The sequence below is a fragment of the Crinia signifera genome, unplaced genomic scaffold (genome assembly GCF_055691185.1).
Source record: "Crinia signifera unplaced genomic scaffold, ASM5569118v1 HAP2_SCAFFOLD_83, whole genome shotgun sequence".
NCBI classification, from domain to species: Eukaryota; Metazoa; Chordata; class Amphibia; order Anura; family Myobatrachidae; genus Crinia; species Crinia signifera.
The window spans coordinates 501878-526417 of NW_028142741.1; the positions used below are offsets into that span (position 1 = coordinate 501878).

At 47.3% G+C, this 24540-nt stretch overlaps 1 protein-coding gene and 1 long non-coding RNA gene across 2 annotated transcripts in view; one reads left to right on the forward strand and one right to left on the reverse strand.

Moving 5' to 3' along the window:
• Positions 1-6623, forward strand: part of LOC146056581 (uncharacterized) — a 30719-nt gene extending 24096 nt beyond the window's left edge. The window contains exon 4 of the long non-coding RNA XR_014469356.1: positions 5531-6623. This is a non-coding gene — a long non-coding RNA (uncharacterized LOC146056581). The remainder of the gene's footprint in view (positions 1-5530) is intronic.
• Positions 6624-7056: 433 nt separating this feature from the next.
• LOC146056580 (protein Wnt-7a-like) overlaps positions 7057-24540 on the reverse strand; it is a 33985-nt gene continuing 16501 nt past the window's right edge. Inside the window, exons 3-5 of the mRNA XM_083168412.1 lie at positions 20021-20247; positions 11328-11599; positions 7057-8402 (exon numbers count right to left, since the gene is read on the reverse strand). Of these exons, the coding sequence (XP_083024538.1) occupies positions 7923-8402; positions 11328-11599; positions 20021-20247 (979 nt within the window). The 3' untranslated portion in view covers positions 7057-7922. The remainder of the gene's footprint in view (positions 8403-11327; positions 11600-20020; positions 20248-24540) is intronic.

Here is a 24540-nt window from a genome sequence, read left to right on the forward strand (position 1 = left end):
AGTGCCCCCTGCGTGTACGCTGTCCCCTTCCCAGTGCCCCCTGCGTGTACGCTGTCCCCTTCCCAGTGCCCCCTGCGTGTACGCTGTCCCCTTCCCAGTGCCCCCTGCGTGTACGCTGTCCCCTTCCCAGTGCCCCCTGCGTGTACGCTGTCCCCTTCCCAGTGCCCCCTGCGTGTACGCTGTCCCCTTCCCAGTGCCCCCTGCGTGTACGCTGTCCCCTTCCCAGTGCCCCCTGCGTGTACGCTGTCCCCTTCCCAGTGCCCCCTGCGTGTACGCTGTCCCCTTCCCAGTGCCCCCTGCGTGTACGCTGTCCCCTTCCCAGTGCCCCCTGCGTGTACGCTGTCCCCTTCCCAGTGTCCCCCGCGTGTACGCTGTCTCATTGCCAGGGGTGTGTTATCATTAAACATTTTAAAAAATCAAATTTTATTCTTACACTGAAATTTAAAATTTAAAATAAAAAATAAATAAATTGAAAAAAGCTATGAAATTACATTGACAAAAAACCTTACGGTTTCACATGTCCCATTAAGGCTTCTTACACATGATCTGGCATTTCTGAAACCTGTTGTAACTCTTCCACTCAAACGCCAAAAAGCAATGAAATTACGATCATTAAGGCTGACGCCTTAATGGACGTGTTCCTTGCGCAATACAGATATGGTACGCCATCACAGCCTGTGGGTAAGTGCAGATTCAGCACTCTCACAGAGTGAGATTGCTGTCACTCACACAATGGTGGAGCTGCTAATTCACAGATTTGTGTGCTCATTGGAATACACACATGCAGTCTATGCAACTGAAGGTCTGAGCAGTAAACAGAGCCAAGAGGATGAGGTAAAAGTGGTGTTGATTGGGGTAGGAGGCAGTGTAGTGCAGATGGGGAGGAATAGAAATGCGTAGATGGTAGGAAGGCTAAGCAGCATTGATGGGAGACTAACAAAGCAGATGGGTGGAAAAGCGTGGCACAGATTGGGGAAGGTAAGACAGAGTGATGCGTTTGGGTGGGAAACAGAGGAGCAGTTGGAGGAAAGACAGCACTGATGGGGGAGGGGGTTCGGAGCAAAGGGGATAAAGGGAAAACAGAGCAGCACAGATGGAGGGAAACTGTGTCATGGATGAGGCGGGCAGAGCAGCATGGATGGAGGGGGAGACAGAGTATCACTAATAGAGGGGAAGCCAGTGGCACAGATAGAAGAAACCAGTGGCATCTGTGTGGAAAGACAGGGCAGCGCAGATGGGGAAAGACACATTGGTTTGGATGAGGGAAGACACACAGCAGTTGGTATCGGGGAAGACAGAGCAGGATGAAGGCGTATAGGAGAAGAAAGTGTAGATGCATACTAGTTGGGAGTATTATAGTTTTTGCAATTATGAAAGATGTTTCTGGTAACTGTATGTGAATACTAAATGAAATGGATATAGGTAGTGAGTGTGAAAGATGTTGGACTCTCAGTGGGATAGTTTTAGTAATAGTGTTTATTCTAGCACCCGCTATCTTTTAAAACCTATGCAGTTCCTCTACCCTGTGTGGGGTGTTGCTGTCTGCTGTAGTGTTTCTAGCAAAGGTCTGGTTTGCAGTGCTGATATACAGATCACACTGTGCTAGAAGCACTACAGTAGACAGCTACAACCCAGGCAGGGAAGAGGAACTGCATGGGTTTTCAAAGATGGCAGGTGCTAGAATGAACACTATAGTAATTCAGTGGGCTAGACAGTTTTAGATGATTGCAAGTACTTATTAGGATGAGTGCACCACATAACTGCTCAGACCTTCAGTTGCATAGACTGCATGTGTGTATTCCAATGAGCACACAAATCTGTGAATTAGCAGCTCCACCATTGTGTGAGTGACAGCAATCTCACTCTGTGAGAGTGCTGAATCTGCACTTACCCACAGGCTGTGATGGCGTACCATATCTGTATTGCGCAAGGAACACGTCCATTAAGGCGTCAGCCTTAATGATCGTAATTTCATTGCTTTTTGGCGTTTGAGTGGAAGAGTTACAACAGGTTTCAGAAATGCCAGATCATGTGTAAGAAGCCTTAATGGGACATGTGAAACCGTAAGGTTTTTTGTCAATGTAATATATATATACACACATATAAATCTGTACAAGCTGTGACTGACACTAACTATAATGCATACCTACCAACTTTTTAAAACTGCTTTCCTATCAATTCACAGGTAAAAACAGTTGTATCACTGGCATTCAGTGACTTCATTGGATTCAGTCTCATTAGTACTAACTCCACCTACAAAATGTCTGCCTTCTAGTTAAAGGAAGTTAAATCTGAGCACAGATCTATTATATTTCTTAAAATATTAGCACTGGTTAAGAAGCAATGATGCAATTCAGACGCTTATAGAAACGTCACATTTTCTGGTGTTTACTTACTTTGATAGGAGTTCTATTAAAGGTGCGCACCTCTCAACTGCATACCTCCCAACAGTCCCGATTTTAGCGGGACAGTCCCGATTATCAGGGCCTGTCCCGCTGTCCCACCCGCGGGTGGCAGTGTCCCGCGGTGTGGGGGGGCTGTTGGGAGTCCCCCCCTGTCAGCAGCTAAGCAGCGGGGAATAAACGCTGTGCGCATGCGCACAGCGTCTATTCCTGCAGCCGGGGGGCTGGGGGCATGGCTAGAGGCTCACAGAGCCTCTGGGTCATGCCCCCCATAGCGGCAAAATGGGGGTGTGGCCTCGCGGGAGAGCCGCGAGTATAGGCCACGCCCCCGAAATAGGCCACACCCCCCCGCCTGCTGAGCTCTCAAAGTTGGGAGGTATGAAACTGTCCCGATTACAGCGGGACAGTCTGGATATTTGGAGACTGTCCCGCTGTCCCTTCGGCAGGTGGCAATATTGGGGGAAGCTTCAGATCACTGCTGTTGGGCACGTCCCCGAAACTGGCGAAAATACTGTAGATACCGAATGGGTTTTATAGGCAGGATACAGGTTGGGGCCTCTCTCCCCACATCTATCCTAGTAAACATGGCTTTATTATACATAGATATACATACATATAATGTCATATACACATATATATATATATATATACACACATATAAATCTGTACAAGCTGTGACTGACACTAACTATAATGCATACCTACCAACTTTTTAAAACTGCTTTCCGGGAGAAGCTGGAGAGGAGTGAAAGGGGGGCTGGACGAGGCTTCGTTTTGGGGGCGGGCGAGGCTGATGTCACCAAGCCCCGCCCCCACAACAGACAGCCGCATTAATTCACGGGTCCGTGGATTGGGCAAAAATAATGCGAAATTACGCGATTTGCGGCATTTTTGCCCCGCCCCCTCCCCGCGGACCCATGAAATTCGGAAATTTATACCACGGGGAAGGGGGGGGGACGGGGACAGGGGCTGTGGCTATAATGCGGGAGACTTGCCTACCTTCCTGGGGGGCCGGGAGGGAGACCCATTTTGCGGGACCCTCCCGGCCATTCTGGGAGGGTAGGCAAGTATGCTATAATGGACATTTAGCAACTATGGGGGTTATTCAGAAATACCGATCCCGCGATGAAATCCAGTGCCTTTTCTAAACGCAAGTTGATTGACAGGAAGCTACCATTTGTGGGTGGTAACTGGACGTTTTCTGGGAGTGACATGGATAATGCAGGCAGGGGCGCTGGAACGTTTTTAGGTTGGGGGGGGCAAGATATAATCTCATTTTGGCGCCCCCTAAATTTCTATATGTTACCCCCGGGCACTATACACACTGGCAGCGGCATATACACGTGGGCATTATACACAGGGCAGCGGCATATATGCATGGGCATTATACACAGGGCAGCGGCATAAATGCGTGGGCATTATACACAAGGCAGCGGCATTTACGCATGGGCATTATACACAGGGCAGCGGCATATACACGTGGGCATTATACACCGGGCAGCGGCATATACATGTGGCCAGAGACTAGATCTCTGTGGGCCCCATAGTAAAAATTTTATTAGGGCCCCCCCATTCGGTTGTCACTATGATGATCTTAGGGGACAGGAGAGTCGGAGACAAATAGGGCATTGGGTAGAGGAAATACAGGGGTAAGGGAGTGAGAGGGTTTCCTGGAAAAAGAGAGAATGAGAAAGAGAGACAGGGTCTCAGGGTGAGAAGGGGGAGAGAGAAGGAATCAGGGACATGGTGTCAGGCATACGCAGGAGAAAGCAGGCTGTCACTTGCAGGGGCACGGTTTCAAGCACACACTTAGGAAAGGTTTTGGTGGGCTGTTGGCAGGCATGTGCAGGTCAGATAGGGGGAGCAGGAAAGTGAAGGTCAGAAGGGGGCAGGTAAGTGCTGGTCAGAGAGGGTCGGCAGGTAAATGCAGGTCAGAGGGGGGGCAGGTAAGTGAAGGTCAGAAGGGGCAGGTAAGTGCAGGTCAGAGGGGGGCTACTACTACTATTACGCGCAGATGGTGGACGGGCTGCTGTGCTTGAGGGAGGAAGCTTACTACCCCCCCCCCCCCCCCCCCCCGAATCACCCGTCCGCCCGCCCGCAGTACCTGTGTGCTGCTGCGTCTTTAATTGGTGACAGCCGGGCAGACTGTATGTGCGCTGCCCGGCTGTAGTCTCCGGCAGGATAATCTTTATTTTCATATCTCCCGCTGGACCGGCGGGCAGCCAATCAGGAGCGGCGGCATTGATAGCCGCTCCTGATTGGCTGCCCGGCGGTCCAGCAGGAGATCTGTGAAAATACAGAAACTCCTTCCTGATACTAGTACAGCCGGGCAGCGCACATACAGTCTGCCCGGCTGTCAGCTACCTATGGGCGTGTGAGCGCAGATGCAGGGACCGGGTCTCCCTTTGGCAGTGGCGTCTCTAGGCGGGTGCGGGGGGTGCAGCAGCACGGCTGATTTTGGTGTCACCCCACTGACTGGTGACACCCGGTGCGGGCCGCACCCCCCGCACCCGCCTAGTGACGCCACTGCGCCCGCCCGCCTATATTAGCGCCTCAGTAATTTTGGGGGGGGCAAGCTGCCCCCTCGCCCCCCCCCCCCGTTCCGGCGCCACTGAATGCAGGCCTGCGCAGGCGTTCTCAGATGGGACGTGTGATGTCAGCTCTGGCCCCGATCAGCCTGATTCCATCGCACTGGCCAAGTAGGTCCAGGGCTAGGCACACACTACAAAAATCATTCCATGGTGAGTGAGTTGTGAATGGATTTCACTCTGGTGGGGTGGCTGGGGTTGGGATCGTTGGGTCTACAACAACTAGGTCGACAAGCATTGGGTCGACACCACTAGGTCGACATGGAATTACATCATTTGTAGTCCGCGCTCCCTTTTTAAAAGGCTATGTCCCCAAATTCCGGCCACGGTCTCGAGTCTACTCCCCCTTTTTGGAGTTACAGTACAATTAAGACAAGCACAACACTATTGGGCCTTCTTTTATCTTCTATGTTCCTACAGTCTGAGGCTGAATGCACACAACGGTTATGTGATTTGGCCTCCCTTCTGTTCTATTTCTGGCAGAGGAACAGTTTGGAAATGGAAGCTAACATAAGAATACTGTATTGGCCTTGTTTTCAGATGATGGAACAGGAGCTGGAGAAAGGAAATGTTTTCCTTACAGAAAAAGCAACCCTACTCCTCAAGCTTAGGATTTCAGTATCAGATGCCCCACACCTCTGATACAATTCCATGAAACCATGTTAAGTCTTCCAGGGTCCAGATAATAAGTTGACAGTCAATAGGTCAACAACATATGGTCAACATAGAGAAAAGCTTGACACAATTAAAAAAATGGCACTGCATCTCAAGCAAGGGATTGGGGGAGCCAGCGCTGTGGTGGCGCATGGTCTCTGCAGATTCCAATAGTTCTGGCCATTAGCCTGCTGAAAATGTCCCTCCAAAAATGTCTGTCGCCTTGGAGGAGATAGATGCTAGAGGTCCTACTGGGTAGTCTTTATCACTACCCAGCGTATATATATATATATATATATATATATATATATATATTTTGCCCCTGGAATATATATATTGCCCCTGGCAACAAGCATGTAACCCCCGGTAATGGGCATGTAACTCCCTGGAATGAGCATGTAACCCACTGGTAAAAATAAAAAAAAAACACTGACAATGAATACCCCTGGAAATGAGCAACGAGCATGAAACCCCTGGCAACGAGCATGTTACTCCTGTCAATGAGCATGACAGCTCTGCAACGAGCACTTAGGTAAAAAAAAATATAACAAATGTATGGGGGTGGCACCAGAATTTTTCTTTGTCATGGAGAATCAACATTTCTAATTACGCCACTGCAATGGCCTACCCGTCAAAAGTCTGACGTGAGTTTTTTCACGATTTGTTAATTGTAACTTTTTAGTACCTTACCATCCACATGTATTATGATTGGGAACAGTGCTCACTAATTGGGGGCCCCCGTGCTGAACACTAAAATTTGACACCAAAAATAACATGAAAAAGATACCTTTCCCTGTGTTGACCATTTCCAGTTCAAATTTGTCCATGTGTCAACCTTTTTCCCATGTCAACCTTGTGCATGTTATATGTGTTGACCTTTTGGGTCAACATAGATATTGTCAACCTAATAACTGTCATCAATCCTATGACCCACGCCTGAGTTATCCTGTTATGCACCATGATTTAAATTCACAATAAAAACCCAGATTTATTGGATGTTACTTGGGGCTAGAGCTCAGGGGAATGAAGCTGATGGAAGTCAATACAGAATTGTTCTTTTGGTCACAGGGAGATGCATAAAGCATTGGGGCCAGGTGTACAAAACTTGACAAGTGTAAAATGAAACCACCAGCCTGCCATGCTACAGGCTGTGTTTGAAAAATGACAAGTAGGAGCTGATTGGTTGGTGTTTTATCATTCTTCATTGTATCACTTTTGAAGGCTGAGTAGATCTCGCCCTTGGAGAGATATATAGGGTGAGATTTAATAGGATGAGAGATTTAGAAAGTGAGAGATTTGGGAAGAAATCTCCAGTTTTTTTAAAGCGGCAATCATTTACACTGCAAAATCAGTTGGATTTTGCAGTGTAAATGATTGCCACTTTAAAAAAAAATGGAGATTTCTCACCAAATCTCTCACTTTCTGAATCTCTCATCCTATTAAATCTCACCCTAAGTGTAAGCAGACAATAAACCTCTGTCATTTCCAAGAGTGTGCTAGATAAATGACAGAAACTGATTGGGCATCATCTCCAACTTATCTCTCCCTGAGGGAGATGTACTAAGTGATAAAAGTGAGTGAGTGAGTGAAAAACCACCAACCAATCAGCTTGTAACTGCCTGTAACATGAAAGTTAGGAGCTGTTTGGTTGGTGGTTTATCACTTTCTGGGTGGGATGTGCCAAGCAGCGTTGGTCCATCCCGCCACTCATCACGCCAATGCTCCTCGCATATGTACTAACAGGTACTTATCTCCCGATAGGAGCTGCCCTTTGTGATCCCAGCAGCTGCTTGGACTACCTTGACGCTGGCGGCTGTGGGGCATGCTGGGAGGGATCAGTGTCCCCCATAACCCCTGCAGAGGACCCCCAATGGGAGGGGCTCTAGTGCATTCCAAAACACATTTTTTCTTTAGTACATCCCGCCCTTTATTTTATCACTATTCAAGCTTAATACATCTGGCCCCCCAAGGCTTGATACATCTTCCCCAGAGTGTCAAGTTCATCATGTAAGTAAACCTAGAGGAGATTACAGGCTAGTGTAGTTGACCCTTCTAGTCCAATGCTTGCTCTGTGTTTATTTTGACCTCTCACTCCTCTCCATTGTGTCACTGCCGCTGTATGGCTCCTCTAGTGGCTCCGCACAGTTCAGGGACTTCCTATGTCTTCTCCGTGTCCGAGCTGCACTCTGGCAGATGTGTAAGGAGCAACTCAGGTCTTGTGCCCCAACTTACACATCCCACCTGCCATTCTAAGCAATGCTTGCGTGCTCACAACTTGTCAGTTGCACGTGTAGGCTTGCGTCCGTTCACTGCATGTACTGCAGGTTACGTGGCAGCACCAGTGAAACTTGCAGTGGCACTGCCATGTGTGAGTGTACTGGAAGGTTTTATATCCCCGGCCACAGCACAAGAACTCACAGCTGTCGGACAGAGAGGACGTGCGGTTGCACAGGCGCCCATAAGTTCCCATGCTCCCCGTGGCTCTCTCTGCCTCGCAGAAGTTAGGCGAGTGTTCCACATACACCAGCTCAGTATCCGCTGGCTTGGTGTAGCTCTGAGGGTTCTTCAGTTTGAGAAAAGTGGGAAGTTGTTGGCGCCGTCCCCTAACAGCTTCAACCAGGACAGCTTCCTTGTACCTCTCCTTCAGCATGTAGCCCACCTCCCTGAAATTGGGCAACGTGTTCCAGCATGTCTTCAGCGCACAGGAGCCTGAAACACCATGACACTTGCATTCCAAGCGGACATTCTTCTCCAGCATCTAGGAAGAGGAATTATTATTATTATAATTTTATTTATAAGGTGCCACAAGTGTTTCGAAGCACCTTACAAAGGAACAGTACAGGGAGACAAAACTTGTCATAACATTGAATAAATAGCACAAATAGAGTACAAGGAAAGAGCGCCACAGTTCAATACACATTACAGCTTCAATATAAGTAGTGAGGACTCAATTAACATACAACTAGAGGCTTGTGGCCAATGATGGAGATGAGTATGCAGAGGAAGGTGGTCACTGAGTGTTTGAGTATGGGGGAGCTGTGAGTGAAATGTGAAGAGAAGTGGGCTTTGACAACAGGAGGGAAGAGCAGCTTACAATCTAGAAATGTCATTAGAAGAGAGAACTTTTTAAATGCACCTGAGGTAAGAGTGAATGACATCACTCATACACTGTGTTTATAACTTAATGATAGTGATGTCACTAGTTTCTAGGGAGCTGATAGGCTCATACATATTAGTGGTGGTGGGGGGGGGGGCTGTATTACTCTTCACACAATGGGGCAGATGTCACACAATTATCTCTTGATAAGGCTTAATACAGAGTAAGTAATTTCATTTTATCTCTCTCTCTCTATATATAGCTTCGGCTTCCTATCACTAATTATTAACACTTAGTATCTCACTGGCGTTCTGCACTGGGCTTCCTAGCTTATGATAGTTTTTGGGGTGCCGCACCCTGCACCTAGATATAGCACTAGGGACCTCCAATATACAGAGAAGCCTTGACGTGGCTTGGGGGCATATCATACACCTGCGCAGGTATATGTAACCAATATCTCTGAATTCTATTATCATGTAGTGGTCAAGATTGGTTACTAATACCACTCAGTGTGCTGGGGGAAACTATGTCTTGTTTACTTACTCAGTATTAACCCCTCCCTTGCATGCACCTGAGTAATATTACTGAACTAATTGAGCATCTACCACTATCTATATGTATAAGGCTTAATACATCTGCCCCAATGCCACATATCAGCCTATAACAGGGGTTCCCAATCTTTTTTGAATCATGGCACCCTAGAATATCAAAATTTTTCCATGGCACCCCTAGGCCCATAATAAAAAATATATAAAATTAAGTAGATTGTGTTTATATGTGCTTCTTAGGTTCAGTTATAAGGACATGATTTGCTTCTGGTTGTATATATTTTATGATTAGCAGCCGCCAGCACTGGTTTTGTCTATAAATAACTGATCATAAATAATTTGAATTGGTCCTGGACCATCAACCCGCGGCACCCCTGCAAGTGTCTCAAGGCACCCCAGGGATCGACGGCACACAGTTTGGGAACCACTGGCCTATAAGATCGCTAAGAGCGAATGACATCACTCATACACAGTGTTTAGAATGATAGTGATGTCACTAGTTTTAAGGAGCTGATAGGCTCATACATATTAATACATTCCCCAAATTAGATTATTTTCTATAGTAATAGGACCACATTATACTGGACATACATACAAAGATGCAACATTTAAAAGGGTCAAAACATGGAGAATTTACGATTTGGGCATGACATGCAGTCTTTTGGTAAAACCACATAGGATTCAGGCAAAAATAGAACCCAATCCTGAATTTGTTCCATCGCTGGCTACAGCAGACTTATCATGGAATACATGTGGATGACCTTCCAACAGGGTGAAGGTGGTCAAAAGGCCATTAGCGGCATCATGATACAGACAACCCCAAAAGGGGTCCAGTAATTCTGCTTCCCTTACTCACTGCAGCCTAATCCTAATCTAGGACTATAAAGACAAATGTAATAGTGTTAGAATCAGTAAGAGCCAGATGTACTAAGCTTTAAAAGTGATAAAATGGAGAGTGATAAACCATCAGCCAATCATCTCCTAAACAGGCTGTGTTTGAAAAATGACAGGTAGGAGCTGATTGGCTGGTGTTTATCACTCTCCATTTTATCACTTTTCAGGGCTTAGGGCGGGATGTATTAAAATAAATCACCGCCCTTTCCCCGCCCGCCGTGATGCCAGCGCATATGTACTAACATATGCGGCTGGCATCGCGGTGTGGTGACGTACACTACCCGTGATACCTGTACTGTGGTGTGCGTGGGGTCTCCGTCATCTCCCTGCCGCCTGCTTCTCTCCTCATGCTGGGGACAGCTAAGCAGGCTGTCCCAGGTGTCTCCTCCTCCCCTCTGCAGCCGGAAGGACGTCCGGCTGCCTTGCTAGGGGGAGGAGGGGTTTACCTTCTGGGGTCCAGAAGGACCTGCAAGAAGGTAAACTGGAGGGAGGGGGAGGGGGGGCGGCGGGGTTGAGGTGGCGGGAGGCCAAAAGAAGCCCATAGGCTTCTATAGGGTATCGCCACCCAAAGGTGGCGATACCCTACTATGTGGTATAAGTGCGGCCAGGTTTTAATAGAGGAAAATGCAGTAAAACAGGGGTTTTACCGCATTTTCAGCTTAATACATATCGCCCTTAGTACATCTCGCCCTAAGTGAGAGATTTTGGGAGAGTTTTCCCATTTGTTTCAAAGTGCCAATCAATTACATGGCAAAATCGACCTAGTTTTCCAGCATAAATAATTGCCGCTTAAAAACTCTTCCAAAATCTCTCACATTCTGATTCTCACGCCCTATTACATTTGGCGCATGGTTTGATGCGTTCGGTGTGGAAAAACCTGAGTGGCCCATCAAGATCCCTGACTGCAAGTTGCAGTCTGCAACCAAATCGAGCACCACAGTCATTGGGGTGGTGGGTGGAGCTTACCCGCTTACTAGGCAGCGAGTGTACAGGCCCATAGTGTATTCATGAAGTGAGCACACGCTCTCTTGTGGTAAGCCAAGCCTCTCTGCTGGCAAGTCATACCACCAAGCATGAGACCACTGCATTCCCTACAGACCAACGTTCTCTGAACATAACAATGGTATATGATGATTGTAGCTACCTTTCTCCCCACCAGGTTATTGTGCAGGTTCATCAGAGTACGGGAATGGCGCTTCACCTCTCTGGCGTCCATAAACTCTTTGGATAAGCGTAGGCCATGTTTTACGTCAGCAGAACATCCTCCCCATCTCCATCCTTTCTCAGAGTCCTGCTGTCCATGTTTCTCCCAGTCACAACCGCAATAGGTCATGTTGCCATGGCTGCAGGCATTGGTGATGGCATGGGCAATGCCCGCAGACAGGATGGCATAGTGAAAGGCTGTTTCTCGGCTGCCTGGCAATGAAAGACCAAGAGTTTTATTCACAATCTCAAACAGGGTTAAAGAATGGAATATTTGTATATGTCAGGGATCTGGAACCTTTGGCCCCCCAGAACTACACATCCCCAGCAATATTGCATGTGTCATTCTTATTATATTGATAGATTTTGTTTTATGTCTTTTCTCTTTGACATCTAAAGGCCCCCATACTCCCATATGAGATTTGGGCCTGATTTCACCGATACCGGCAGATCGTTCCAAGAAATCGGGCCAAATTGCAAGTGTATGACATCTGATCGGATCCAATGTGCGGTCTTGTGCGCATTGGAGTCGGAGGTCGGACTAGCTGCACATACGATACATCCAGCCATCAGCGGCACATCGCAGGTGCTAAGCACCCACAATGTCATACCCTCCAACATGACCCTCTGTAACTGCCACTGGAAGTGAAGCCCAGGAACAAAGCATTTTGTACCTAATGGAATGGGTCATGTTGGAGGGTATGCAATGTATCACATCCAATACAGGGCGGAGTGTGATGGGCAGGGTGCCAAAAGCGGGTGCGGCCGGGAGAATTGAAAAATCCTATTCAAAAGACTGGGCAGCCACTGATTGGCTGAGAGAGCTCTCTCAGTAAAACAGCGGCTGCCCAGTCTTTTGAAAAGGATTTTTCAATTCTGCCACCACCCGCCTGCAGCTCCCAATCTCATATTATAAGTGATATCTCCTGGGGAACTGCCGGGGGAGCTCAGGGGTCATTAGGGTTGACTTGTCCTAAGGAGCATCTGAGTTCTCTAGTGCTCAGACTGTACTACGCTCAGTGCGCTAGGTGGCAGGCGGGTGCTATGGCCGGAGAGAGGAAGGTGCCTGGCCGGGAGGAGGCTACACATGGGCCTCCTCCTCTCTTAAAGCGCCACTGATGCCATTTGTACATCCAATCGCAACTCACTCACCATCTAATGATTTTTTCAGTCTGTGCAAGTGAGAATAACTCTGACCCTTCCACCACTCTTAACAGAGATGATTGGGGCATGAGCCGACATCACACACCCTCCCCTAAAATGCCTGGGCACGCCTGTGTTTTTTTTCTGACACTCCCAGAAAATAGTTGGTTGCTGCCCAGAAACGGCAGCTTCCTGTCTGTCAAATAGCGGCCGGGTTGCAAATGAATTCTTCAGTCTTTTTTGTCGCTCTTTGGTGTCATGCGACCCATGCGCAGTCATACCATAATTGTCTGGCTTGTGAATTCGCACAACAGCGATCAACTCTGAATCGGGCCCAATATCTTTAACTATGTCCTTTCCTTTGAACTCCCCAAAGCTAGAGAATGAATGGCATAGGGGGTAATTCAGACCTGATCTCATGGCTGCAAAGTCGCAGGCCGTGCGATTATCGACTGACTGCGCATGCTTAAGGCTCACAGTGTGCAAGCATGAGGCCATCCTGCAATAAAGTCCAACGCCTTTTTTAAGGCGTGAACAAGTTGATTGACAGGAAGCCGCCATTTAGGGTAACCGGACCTTTTTTAAAAAATGCAGGCGTGCGCAGGCACAATCACATCAGTCCCTGCCCTTGTGGAGCTTACAATCTATATTCCCTACCACATGCACACGCAGACATTGTAGAGTTAATTTGGTACTTGTTTCCTAGAACGGCGCCCATCGTGGGCATCGCATGTACATCGCATGCCATTATAATGCGATCAATGCGATGTCCGCGATTTTACATAGAAATGCATGGTAAAATGTAAATCGCATGCAATGCGACCGACGCGATTACCGATTTTACATAGGGAACAATGTTAAATGGCCCAATTGACCCGATTTTACATAGGGAACAATGTTAAATGGCCCAATTGACCCGATTTCACATAGGGAACAATGTTAAATGGCCCACAGACCCCAAATAGCCACCCTGACGTGTGAAATGCCCCCCCCCCAATTGTTAACGCCACCCCACGATCAACGTCAACCCGAAGCGTGGCGAGCGGCGGCGGTACACGTCCTCCGACCGTTTCATACCCCCACTATCCACGTCGGCGTGGAGTTGAGAATAGAAAGTGTGGCGAGCCACCGAGCCCGAAGCGTGGCGAGCGCACGCGGATACCTGTGAAGCCCGCGAGGGGACGCGTATAGCTGTGAAGGTATCCGCGTCCCCTCGCGGGGCTCGCCACGCTTCGGGCTCGGTGGCTCGCTGTGCTCGCCACACTTTCTATTCTCAACTCCACGCCGACGTGGATAGTGGGGGTATGAAAAGGTCAGAAGACGCGTACCGCCGCCCCTCGCGGGCTCGCTGCGCTCGCCACGCTTCAGGTTGACGTTGATCGTGGGGTGGCGTTAACAATTGGGGGGGCCATTTCACACTTCAGGGTGGCTATTTGGGGTCTGTGGGCCATTTAACATTGTTCCCTATGTGAAATTGGGCCATTTAACATTGTTCCCTATGTAAAATCGCGGTAATCGCGTCGGTCGCATCGCATGCGATTTTTTGGCCGCATGCGATGCGGCCAACATGATTTTTTTACCTTGCGATGCCTAAGATCAATATTGTGGGCGCCGTTCTAGGAAACAAGTACCGTTAATTTGTTGGGAGTATATTTTTGGACTGTTGGAGGAAACCTGAGTACCCGGCGTAAACACACGCAAGCACGGGAAGAATATACAAACTCCGCACAGTTTGGGCCATGGTGGGAATAGAACCCATGACCTCAGCACTGTGAGGCAGTAATGCTAACCATTACACCATCCGTACTGCCATTACACCGTCCGTGCTGCCCTGTATTTGCAGTTGCAAATTAATTTGCAGCTAATTGCATGGCTGTAATATTTTTTGCAGGCTTGTACTTCGGGATATTCACCCGGTGATTATCTGATCGCAGGATGCTGATAATTAGCAGTGCAGCGATCAGGTCTGAATAACCCAGAGTCTGCATACACAACATAAGCAATGTTATATATGAGAAAGCAATCACAGAAAAAAAAACATAGTAGTAAGAATAAAGAGGCCCATTCAGACCTGTTTGCACATGTCAGGATTTGGCCCCATCCCCGATGGTGGGGGTCTGCACATGCAGGATTATGCGCACAGGAAATCCCCTGCAGCGTCCAGGGGCGCTCACTGTCTGAGTGACAGGCAGGAGGCGTTTCGATGGACCGTCCAGAAATTAATGGGCGTGCCCACAAACATGGTGGACGTGCCCATGGAAACGCTGGGTGGGCCCGTCAGAACACAGGCTTGCCCCTGACTGCTCTGGGTAGGCGGATGATGTCACATGACGTCAGCGTCCACCCCCAATTCTGAAAAGTAAGTCCTGGCATATGTTTCCCAACCAACAGAGGAAAAATCATTCGATGGTGAGCCACCATCAAATGATTTTTCCGCTGTTCGGACACATGCAAGCGGATGTGTAAGCGTACACATCCGCGCACATGGAAGCGAGGGGGGGGGGGAATTCAGCCGGCGGGGGGGGGGGGGGGTCTGAAATCGGCGGGGCAGAATTTACCTGCTCGCTAGGCAGCGAATATACGCAGCCTAGCAAAGTGGTCTGAATTACCCCCAAATTATGATATAAAAGACAACGTGACACCTGGAAGAAAAACAGACATATAATGCAAACATTGTACTGCTGCAGCCAGCGCAGATTTACTGCCATGAGCAGAAGGAATGTGGAAACACGTCTTGTTGGCACATCTGGGTAAGGGCCGAGAGCGAAACAGCATTTTTTTATTGAACGCTTTCACCGATCTGTTTAAGATTCTGTGAATATTTACACTACAAATGTGACTGATGATAGCAGGGAAGAACCGTATACATCAGTATTGTTAGAGACGCTTCCAGCAATTCTGTTATCTGGTTCATCGAGAGCTGAAGAGGCTTAAGGGGAATTAGATGTAAAGTACTTTATTACTGATAGAAATGATTTTATGATATCATATGAACCTGACTGTGAAGATTTAATTGCTCTTTAATTCCTATTGAGTGTGAGAGGCAAATCACAGTACAGTCAACACTTCTTATACCCATGAGGGTGGGCCAGAAGCTCTTTCTACAAAAGGGATGGGGAACCTTCGGCTCTCCAGCTGTTGTTGAACTACACACCCCAGCATGCTCTGCAACAGTTTTTAGTATGGTCAAATAGCAAAACTGTAGCAGGGCATGCTGGGATGTGTAGTTCAAAAACACCTGGAGGGCTGAAGGTTCTCCATTCCTGCTCTACAGTCCTTCTAAATTCATTGTCTCTACTAAGCTGTGTTATTGTGGCTGACGATGGACTGCATGCAAAATGGCTGACACTATAGACTAAGGGCCTAATTCAGTACCACTAAGTAGCGGTTGTTTGCTGCTTAATGAGCAGCTTAACGCCACCCAGCCAATTGCCCGCCCCCTTCTGAAAAATCCCCTAGGTAACATACGAGGGTATGTATGCGAACACATCCCCTCACATGCGCCCAAAGGGGAGAGATATCATTTGATGGTCGCCGATTATCTTTATTTCCATCGCAGTACGTCGAAAAGAGGGGGCGGGCGCTAACATCATGTGACATCAGCTGCCTGGGTACCCAGGGGGATGCCCATAAAATGCTGGACGTTCCCCTCCAGCCGCAAATAAGCGCATACGCAGACCCCCCACCACCGGAACGGGGATGAATTCAGTCCATTCCGAGCCATAGTGAATAACCCCCTATTTGCAACATGTCTGACTGGATAGTGCAAGAGAGAAGGGCTACAACTCTTCTCAGGACTCTTGGCTGACTGGATAACAACATTCCTATATGCCCACTGGCGTAGTTACATGCCCCCCTTGGGTAGAGCAGGAAACCACCCTTGTAGTGTATTTGTCAAGATAGGTGTGAAAATTGCCAAGCAAACATTTGTATTGACCATAATGATCTTGGATAGGAAATGAAAAATGTATACTGAAATTTTTAATTTGACTTTATATAACAAATGTGAACGATGCTGGCATTTTTAGTGAATATTTTGTGCATCTCTTACAGATGTTAGCACTCAAATGGTTAAAAGATTGTTGTTTCCTGTCACATAAGGTGAAAGTCAGCCATTTTAGCAAAACAGTGAGTGTGTGGGTAAAAAATATCAAGATGGAATATTAAGAATAGAGCGTCCACAATAAAGAAAGATACCCCTGGAGGTTCCCACCCAAATCAATGAAAAGATGAGAAATACCCAATATGAAGGTGCACTTTGGCCACCATCTGAAAAGTGAATGTCAGACCCCTATACTGCATATTTTTGGAACCAGGACTGGTCCAAGAGTCCGGGCTGATTTCAGAAATATGGGGGACCCCTACGCTTTTGGCTCAATGAGCTCGGGGCTAGTTGAGGTCAGGAGGGGGGACCCCATGCCATTTAAAAAAAATAATTGTCAATTTTACACATGTTTTAAGTCAGAAACATGCACAGATCGCAATGATCTGTGCATTGTTCTGTCAAATTTGCCAGTCACAACCTGGTCTATTTTTTTTTTTTTTTTTTTTGATTTTTGGTAAAGTTTATCAAAAAATGGGAAAAGATCTGGATGTGAGAGAAATATTCAACAGTTAAAAATGTATGATTTTCCCAGCAAAAAGTGCGATTTTTACCGCAATTCGCATGCTATTAAATGTGCGATTTTTGGAAAACGTGCAAACTCTGACTTTTTTTGTGAAGTATTCGCTAAAGTCTAAAAAATCGCACTCTATTACATCTCGCCCAACAGCTGTGACACCTGTGGAAAAAAAGGGGGAGGAAGGGGTTAACTTGTTATGCAACTCTTTCTGGAGTGAAATGGATGACCATGCAATGTTCTGCGCTATCCCCACCACTTACTATTGTGCTGAAACACGTTGAACCCACAATTTTGAGACCACAAGAAGCCAGTCTCAATCAAAGCCGAGTGCCCTCCCGGAGATAGAGAAGACAGAGCCGGCCTTATCCAATTTGATGCCCTAAACAAGATTTTTGTTCCTTTTCACAAGTGGACATTTTTCTTATGGGCAGCCGCACTTATTTCTAGTGTACAGTGCCGCAGCACTGAGCAACGAGCGCACGCTGCAGCGGAGTGCAATACAGTGGGCGGGTGAGTGCGTGAGCAGGCAGGCGCAGTGCCTGGCGGTCAGCTCAGAGCCAGCGGCGCTGACATTTGGCTGTGGCTGAGAGGCTGCCACCCCTAGGCCAATGCCCTAGGCAATTGCCTAGTATGCCTAGGGCCGGCTCTGCGCAGCAGGCCGCGCCACTCACAAGAACTACAGCAGCCGCAGGAAGCCAGCAGCAGCAGAAGATCCAAGCACACACTGACCGTCTCCACATTGCCCAGCACGATAGTAAGTGGTAGGGATAGCACAGTACATCGCATGATCCTTCATTTCACTCCAGAAGTAGCTGTATGCATTTCTCGCTCAGGTATTCCTGCAAAGTTTGGATCTCGGATCCCAAAAACTGATTTTACATGCTTTGGATTGCATTTAGGTCCCTCCAAGTGATTTCATGTGCCATATAACTGAGAAGAGTATACGAGGAGTGTGCAATAAGTTTCTGTATGCACAAAAAGTATTATATTTACAAATTAATTAAACACCAAAGAGGAGTCGATGCAAAGTTGCCACTTGGTGAAGCAGCTGGACCAGTCTGAAGCAGGTATGTCTTCTACTTGCTGGATGGAGGTCTCCACTGCAGTGTGGAGGTGGTCCACCTAGAAACTAGTTTCCACTGGGCCGACTGTTGTTTGGTCCCAGGGTCGATACTGTATGTCCGGGAACCATCAAACCTGGTCATCCAAGCCTCCTTCTGCTCTTGGGTCAGCTGATGGAGCACCAGCAGAAACTTTGATCAGGCTAAGCTTTTCATTGAGTATCAAGTGGATGGATATCAAAGAGATGCCTATCTCCTTCTCTAACTGTGCCATGGTCACCCTGGCATCCAAGTAAACTATGGTCCTCATGGCAGGAAGGTTGTCCCCTGTAATGGCGAACAAAGGCAGACCACAATGCTCCTTGTCTTCCAGGGACAGTCTCATACTTTGAAATAATGCAAGTCACTCAAACACAGTCATTTGGGTCGATGCGTCCACCTCAAAAGCAGGTCACAGTCGGTCAAAACTTTTCTGCTGTCACAGACCACTATTGTAGTTGTAGAATAACATGGTTCTCCAGTGGCTTTTGTTGAGCTCCATAATAAGCTCATGAAGGAAGGGAACATGCTGACTACTTTGGTGAGCAGTGCTGTGTAGATACAGTTCTGTGACCTGACATTCCTCAAGAACAGAGATTTGAGTTTATTACCAGTCGGATTCTACTCTAAATATCCACTGCACAATTGGAAACATATTGTTTTTATCATATTTTAAAGATCAAAACACTTGAGGTGGTTTATCCCAAACCAAAAACAAAGCCTAAATACAAAGGTCTGCACACAACAATGGAAAGAACTGATATGCTGCTAGATAACTGTGCCCAGCCATTCCAGTTACCTTCTGCCAATGTAGTAGCTGTAATATCCATACATGGGACTGAGCTAAAGGTATAGAAGTAGACTGTCAACCGCAAATCTATTTGTAATGCAACCATTAAGGATGGTGTAATGGTTAGCATTCCTGACTCACAGCACTGAGGTCATGGGTTCTATTCCCACCATGACTCTAACTGTGCGGAGTTTGTGTATTCTTCCCGTGCGTGCGCGGGTTTCCTCCGGGTACTCCGGTTTCCTCCAATAATCCAAAAATATACTGGTATAGTTAACTGGCTTCCAAAAATAGTGTATAAGTGTGTGCGTATACATGTGTTTCCTCCAGACTAGATGGCCCAAGTGGCTCTTATTTGCATTATCAAATGTTATGTTTGTATGTTTCATTAAAATTATCTTAGGTGATGGAGATATTATATTTAACATCTATTGTAAGTAACACGCAAGAGGAATTTGGAGGCGCTGTACTTATGGTTGCTTACTGATCAGGAAGATGTGCAAACTTACTGTTCTTTCATCACAAGATGGTCTGGCATCCAACATGAACTAACTGATAGCATTTGTTTTATACAACAAATATATATATATATATATATATATATATATATATATATATATATATACATATATATACTGTACAGTGTTTATACTGGAGATGGGAATTACTATAACAAGTCACTTTTTTTTTACATATACCTGTTGGGCCAGATGGAATGAAGTCCAAGTTCGGCTGCAGTGCAGGATGCTGGCTAAACGTGGACTTTTTTATTTAAGGGAGCAATCCTTTACAAGGCAAAAACCATGATTGTAAATGATTGCCCCTTTAAAATAAATGTATATTGTTATACAGTATGTACACCCCCCAGAGATTCAATTACAGAGTTCACTTAGAGCTGCAGTGGAATTACATATAAAGTTCTTTAATCCAACTGGAATCTTTAGGATATTAAAGCCAACTGCAGGTTCCTCACACGTACCTACTTTTAGCTCCGGTCCAAAGAGACTTGGTTCCCCCAGAGAGCTGCAATTCCACCGACTGTGCTGGAACTGATAACGGCATTCTTCAGTACCCATTCGGGCACCAGTACCAATAGCTATCATGGCATCTGGACGAGCTTCGCAGATGCTTCTCTGTCTCGGTGACAAACCCGGCATCTTGCGGCAGATTATACTAGCACCAAGAGCTAGCACAGAGGACACCCCGCTGAGAAATGACAGAAGATGAATGAGTAGAGCATAGGGAAATAAAGATATTGACCACTGACATTAGGTATTACAGAAATACATATCTATATTTCTATATCTATATATATACAGATATATATATATATATATATATATATACACTTCATTGTAATTATAATTGACTATGAACTGAAAATGTACACACTTCATACTGAACATTGAACAATATGTTCTCTGTACTTTTTCAATTAACATAAATAAAGCAAATTGAAAGAAAAAGAGCTCAGTCAGATTCCGCTGGATATGCACCCTGATGATGTTTGATGAAATGTCCCGATGCTTTGTGTGCGCAAATGGGTCCTTTGACACAAAGCAGGGGTGGCATCCAGGGCTGCCAAGAGAAATCCTGGGCCCCGGTACAACAGCATCACGGGGCCCCCCTGGAGTGGCGAGCAACAGAAAAGAGGTGTGGCCATTAAAGGATATAGGGGTGTGTACCACACCATATACCCTTTATGCAACACAATAGTAGACCCCTTTTACTTGCCCCTTACACATTATGCTACACAAAATTCAAATCGATTACTTGCCGCCCCGTTCGTATGCAGCAGTGTGGACAGAAGCGTGGGGTGGTGGATATGGGTTGCGCCCATGGGAATAGGGGGGCGTGGCCACGGATGGGCAGATAGCGGCAGGGTCCCTGCGGAGGATGGGAACTAGGTAATAGCTCCCATCCTCCGCAAGGACCCCACTGCTGTCTGCCCATCCGTCACAGGGACCCTCTGCCCCCCTGCGCTGCCCAGACCCCTATGCCATACAGCAGGGGTGGCCAGCCCACGGCTCCTCTCTCCAAGATCTGTGGCTGGCACGATCATCCCCATTTGAAGCGCCGCCTCTGGAGTATAAGGATCCCAAGCTCACACACGCAGCAGGGAAAGCGGCAACAGTTCTTTCAACCTGCTGGCAAGAAGCAGCAGATGCCACTACTTGCAGTATCGCCGAGCTGAGCTGCCGGTATCTGCTGTGTCCCCAAAAGCTACAGATCCGGCGCCAAGAGCAGATGCATTGTGATGGCCAGCGGTATGTGCACCTGGAGGGAGAGGGGGGATTGTGTCCATTAAACCTCTTTAATCTCATGTGATCCTGGGCAGCATGGTCCCACCCAGATCGCATTCCATATATGATCCGTCATAAATGGGCCCCATGTAGCCTGTTCCCTTCACACACATTGGAGGTCATTCTGATTGACCACAAAGCTGCAAAATTTGCAGCTTTGCGGGTCATCTAAATACCTCAGATTTCACGCATGCGAACGGATGTTTTACATCATCGATTTGCAGCTTGTGTGCAGGGCAGTGCGGTCGCCGACCATCAAATGATTTCTCAAGCGCTCGCAGATCTAAGTCAGTCTCTGCTGTCTTAGATCTGTGGCGCTCCTGTACCAGAAGAGGGTGGGCAGCTGACATCCGGTGACATCAGCTGCCCTCCCCCGGCACCCACGTCATGGGAGTTCCCATCGGCGCAACCCATATCCACCACCCCACGCTTCCGTCCACACTGCTGCATGCGATCGGGGCGGCAAATAATCGGTTTGCCGCGCCCGCTCACACAAAGTGGCTGCACATGCACAACATCGCTCCCCTGTGTGAACGTGCGGGGGAGCGAACCAACCTGAATGAGGGCCATAGCCTGTTACACACACACATAGCCTGTTCCTTCACACATACAGTACATAGCCTGTCACACACACACACACACACACACATATATACATACATAGCCTGTTACACACACACACATAGCCTGTTCCTTCACACATACAGTACATAGCCTGTTACACACACACACACACACATATACATACATAGCCTGTTACACACACACACACATATACATACATAGCCTGTTACACACACATATACATACATAGCCTGTCACACACACACACACACACACACATATACATACATATCCTGTTACACACACATATACATACATAGCCTGTTACACACATATATACATACATACAAAGCCTGTTACACACACACACACACACACATAGCCTGTTACACACACACACACACACACATATACAAAGCCTGTTACACACACATATACATACACAGCCTGTTACACCAACACATATACACACATAGCCTGTTACACACACACACATAGCCTGTTACACACACACACACACAGCCTGTTACACACACATATACATACACAGCCTGTTCCTTCACACATACAGAACATAGCCTGTAACACACACACACACATAGCCTGTTACACACACACACACACACACACATATATATACAAAGCCTGTTACACACACACACACACACACACATAGCCTGTTACACACACACACACACACACATATAGACATACATACATACATACATACATAGCCTGTTTCACACACACACACACACACACACACACACAGCCTGTTACACACACACACATATAGACATACATACATACATAGCCTGTTACACACACACACACACACACACACACACACATAGCCTGTTACACACACACATATATACATACACAGCCTGTTACACACACACATATACATACATACAAAGCCTGTTACACACACACACACACATAGCCTTTTACACACACACACACATACATACATACATACATACATATATACATACATACAAAGCCTGTTACACACACACACACACACACACACATACATAGCCTGTTACACACACACACACACACACACACACACATAGCCTGTCACACACACACACACACATATATATACATACATACACAGCCTGTTACACACACACACACACACACACATATACAAAGCCTGTTACACACACACATACCCTGTTACACACACACACATATATATACATACATACACAGCCTGTTACACACACACACACGCTTTTTGTCTGTTCCCCCTGTTCAAAGCCATGCATTGTGGGCGGCATTACCTTTTGAACCAGGAACTTGGAGCAGGAGCAGGACAGCCATCGCTGACCGGGCTTAGGCAAAATCGGGGGCGTGGCCTAATCGCGGACCCGTGGCCACGCCCCCTTTTTATAAAAAAAAACGTGTTTTTTTTTTTTTTTGTGTCGGGACCCGGGCCCCCCTGGCAGGCCCGGGCCCAGGTAAAATGTACCCGCCCCCCCTGCCTCTCGGCGGCCCTGGTGGCATCAGACTGTCATACTAATGCTGTTTCGGGGTGCGGATGGGGTGGTTACTTAGCCGAATTCAGAACTATGAATGATTGTAAATTGTCTGATTGTGAATTAGCCGTCAACCGCCAATTAACCTACAGTGAAGACAAGACTGGGTATGGGCACGAGGGGAAAGGGAAGGGGGTGGGTGGGTAACCTCAGATATATCAGTACTATACAAGAATTGAGGATACATAGGAACACATAGCACCTAGAGCAGGAGTAGCCAACTCCAGTAGTCGAGAGCTACCAACAGTTAACGTTTTCCAGGTCTCCTCTCACAGAATCATAAGTGAAGTAATTAGCTCCACCTGTGGATCATTTATAATGTGTCAGTCGCAGGGACGTAACTATAGCACTGCAGCCCCCGCGGTCGGGGGGCGCTGTGCATGTGGGGGCGCCCCCCATCCCCCGCAGGCTTACCTGTCTGCGCGTCCCGGCTCCCCTCCGGGCTTCAATCAATTCTATGGAGACGGACTACGATAAAATGGCCGCCCCATAAAGCAGACAGTTCTCTGAAACTGGTCCGTCTGCATAGAATTAATTGAAGCCAGGAGGGGATCCGGGACGCGCCGACAGGTAAGCCTGTATCGATGGGGGGGGGGGGGCACAGGCGGCCGGGGGGGGGGCACGGGGGGGAGGTGCCCCCCCCCATTAACGGCGGGGGGGGCACCCCAAACCAAGCTTCGCCACTGGTCAGTCAGTAATGAGTGCACCTGTGCCCCAGCTAGGTGATCTAGAAAACGTGAACTGGTGGTAGCTCTCGAGGACTGGAGTTGGCTACCACTGACCTAGAGGAATGTAAGCGATCCTTGGCCATGAAGGAGATCGAGGCCCCAGGAATATGGCTCAAAGGTGAGTCAAAATTCTTGTAGGAGCTATGAAGGATAATGTTGTCCATAATGTCCCGTAAAAGTCCCGTAACAGCGATACAGAAAATCCAACTTAGGGAGATACTGAATATTCATATTTTGTATAAGGATTGAGGGTTTTTAAGATCTGATTCTTTTGGATCAGAGGTAATGAATCTGTAAACAGACCCAATTCGATATATTTATCCAAAGATATAGTGGGGGTTAACATTAGGGATC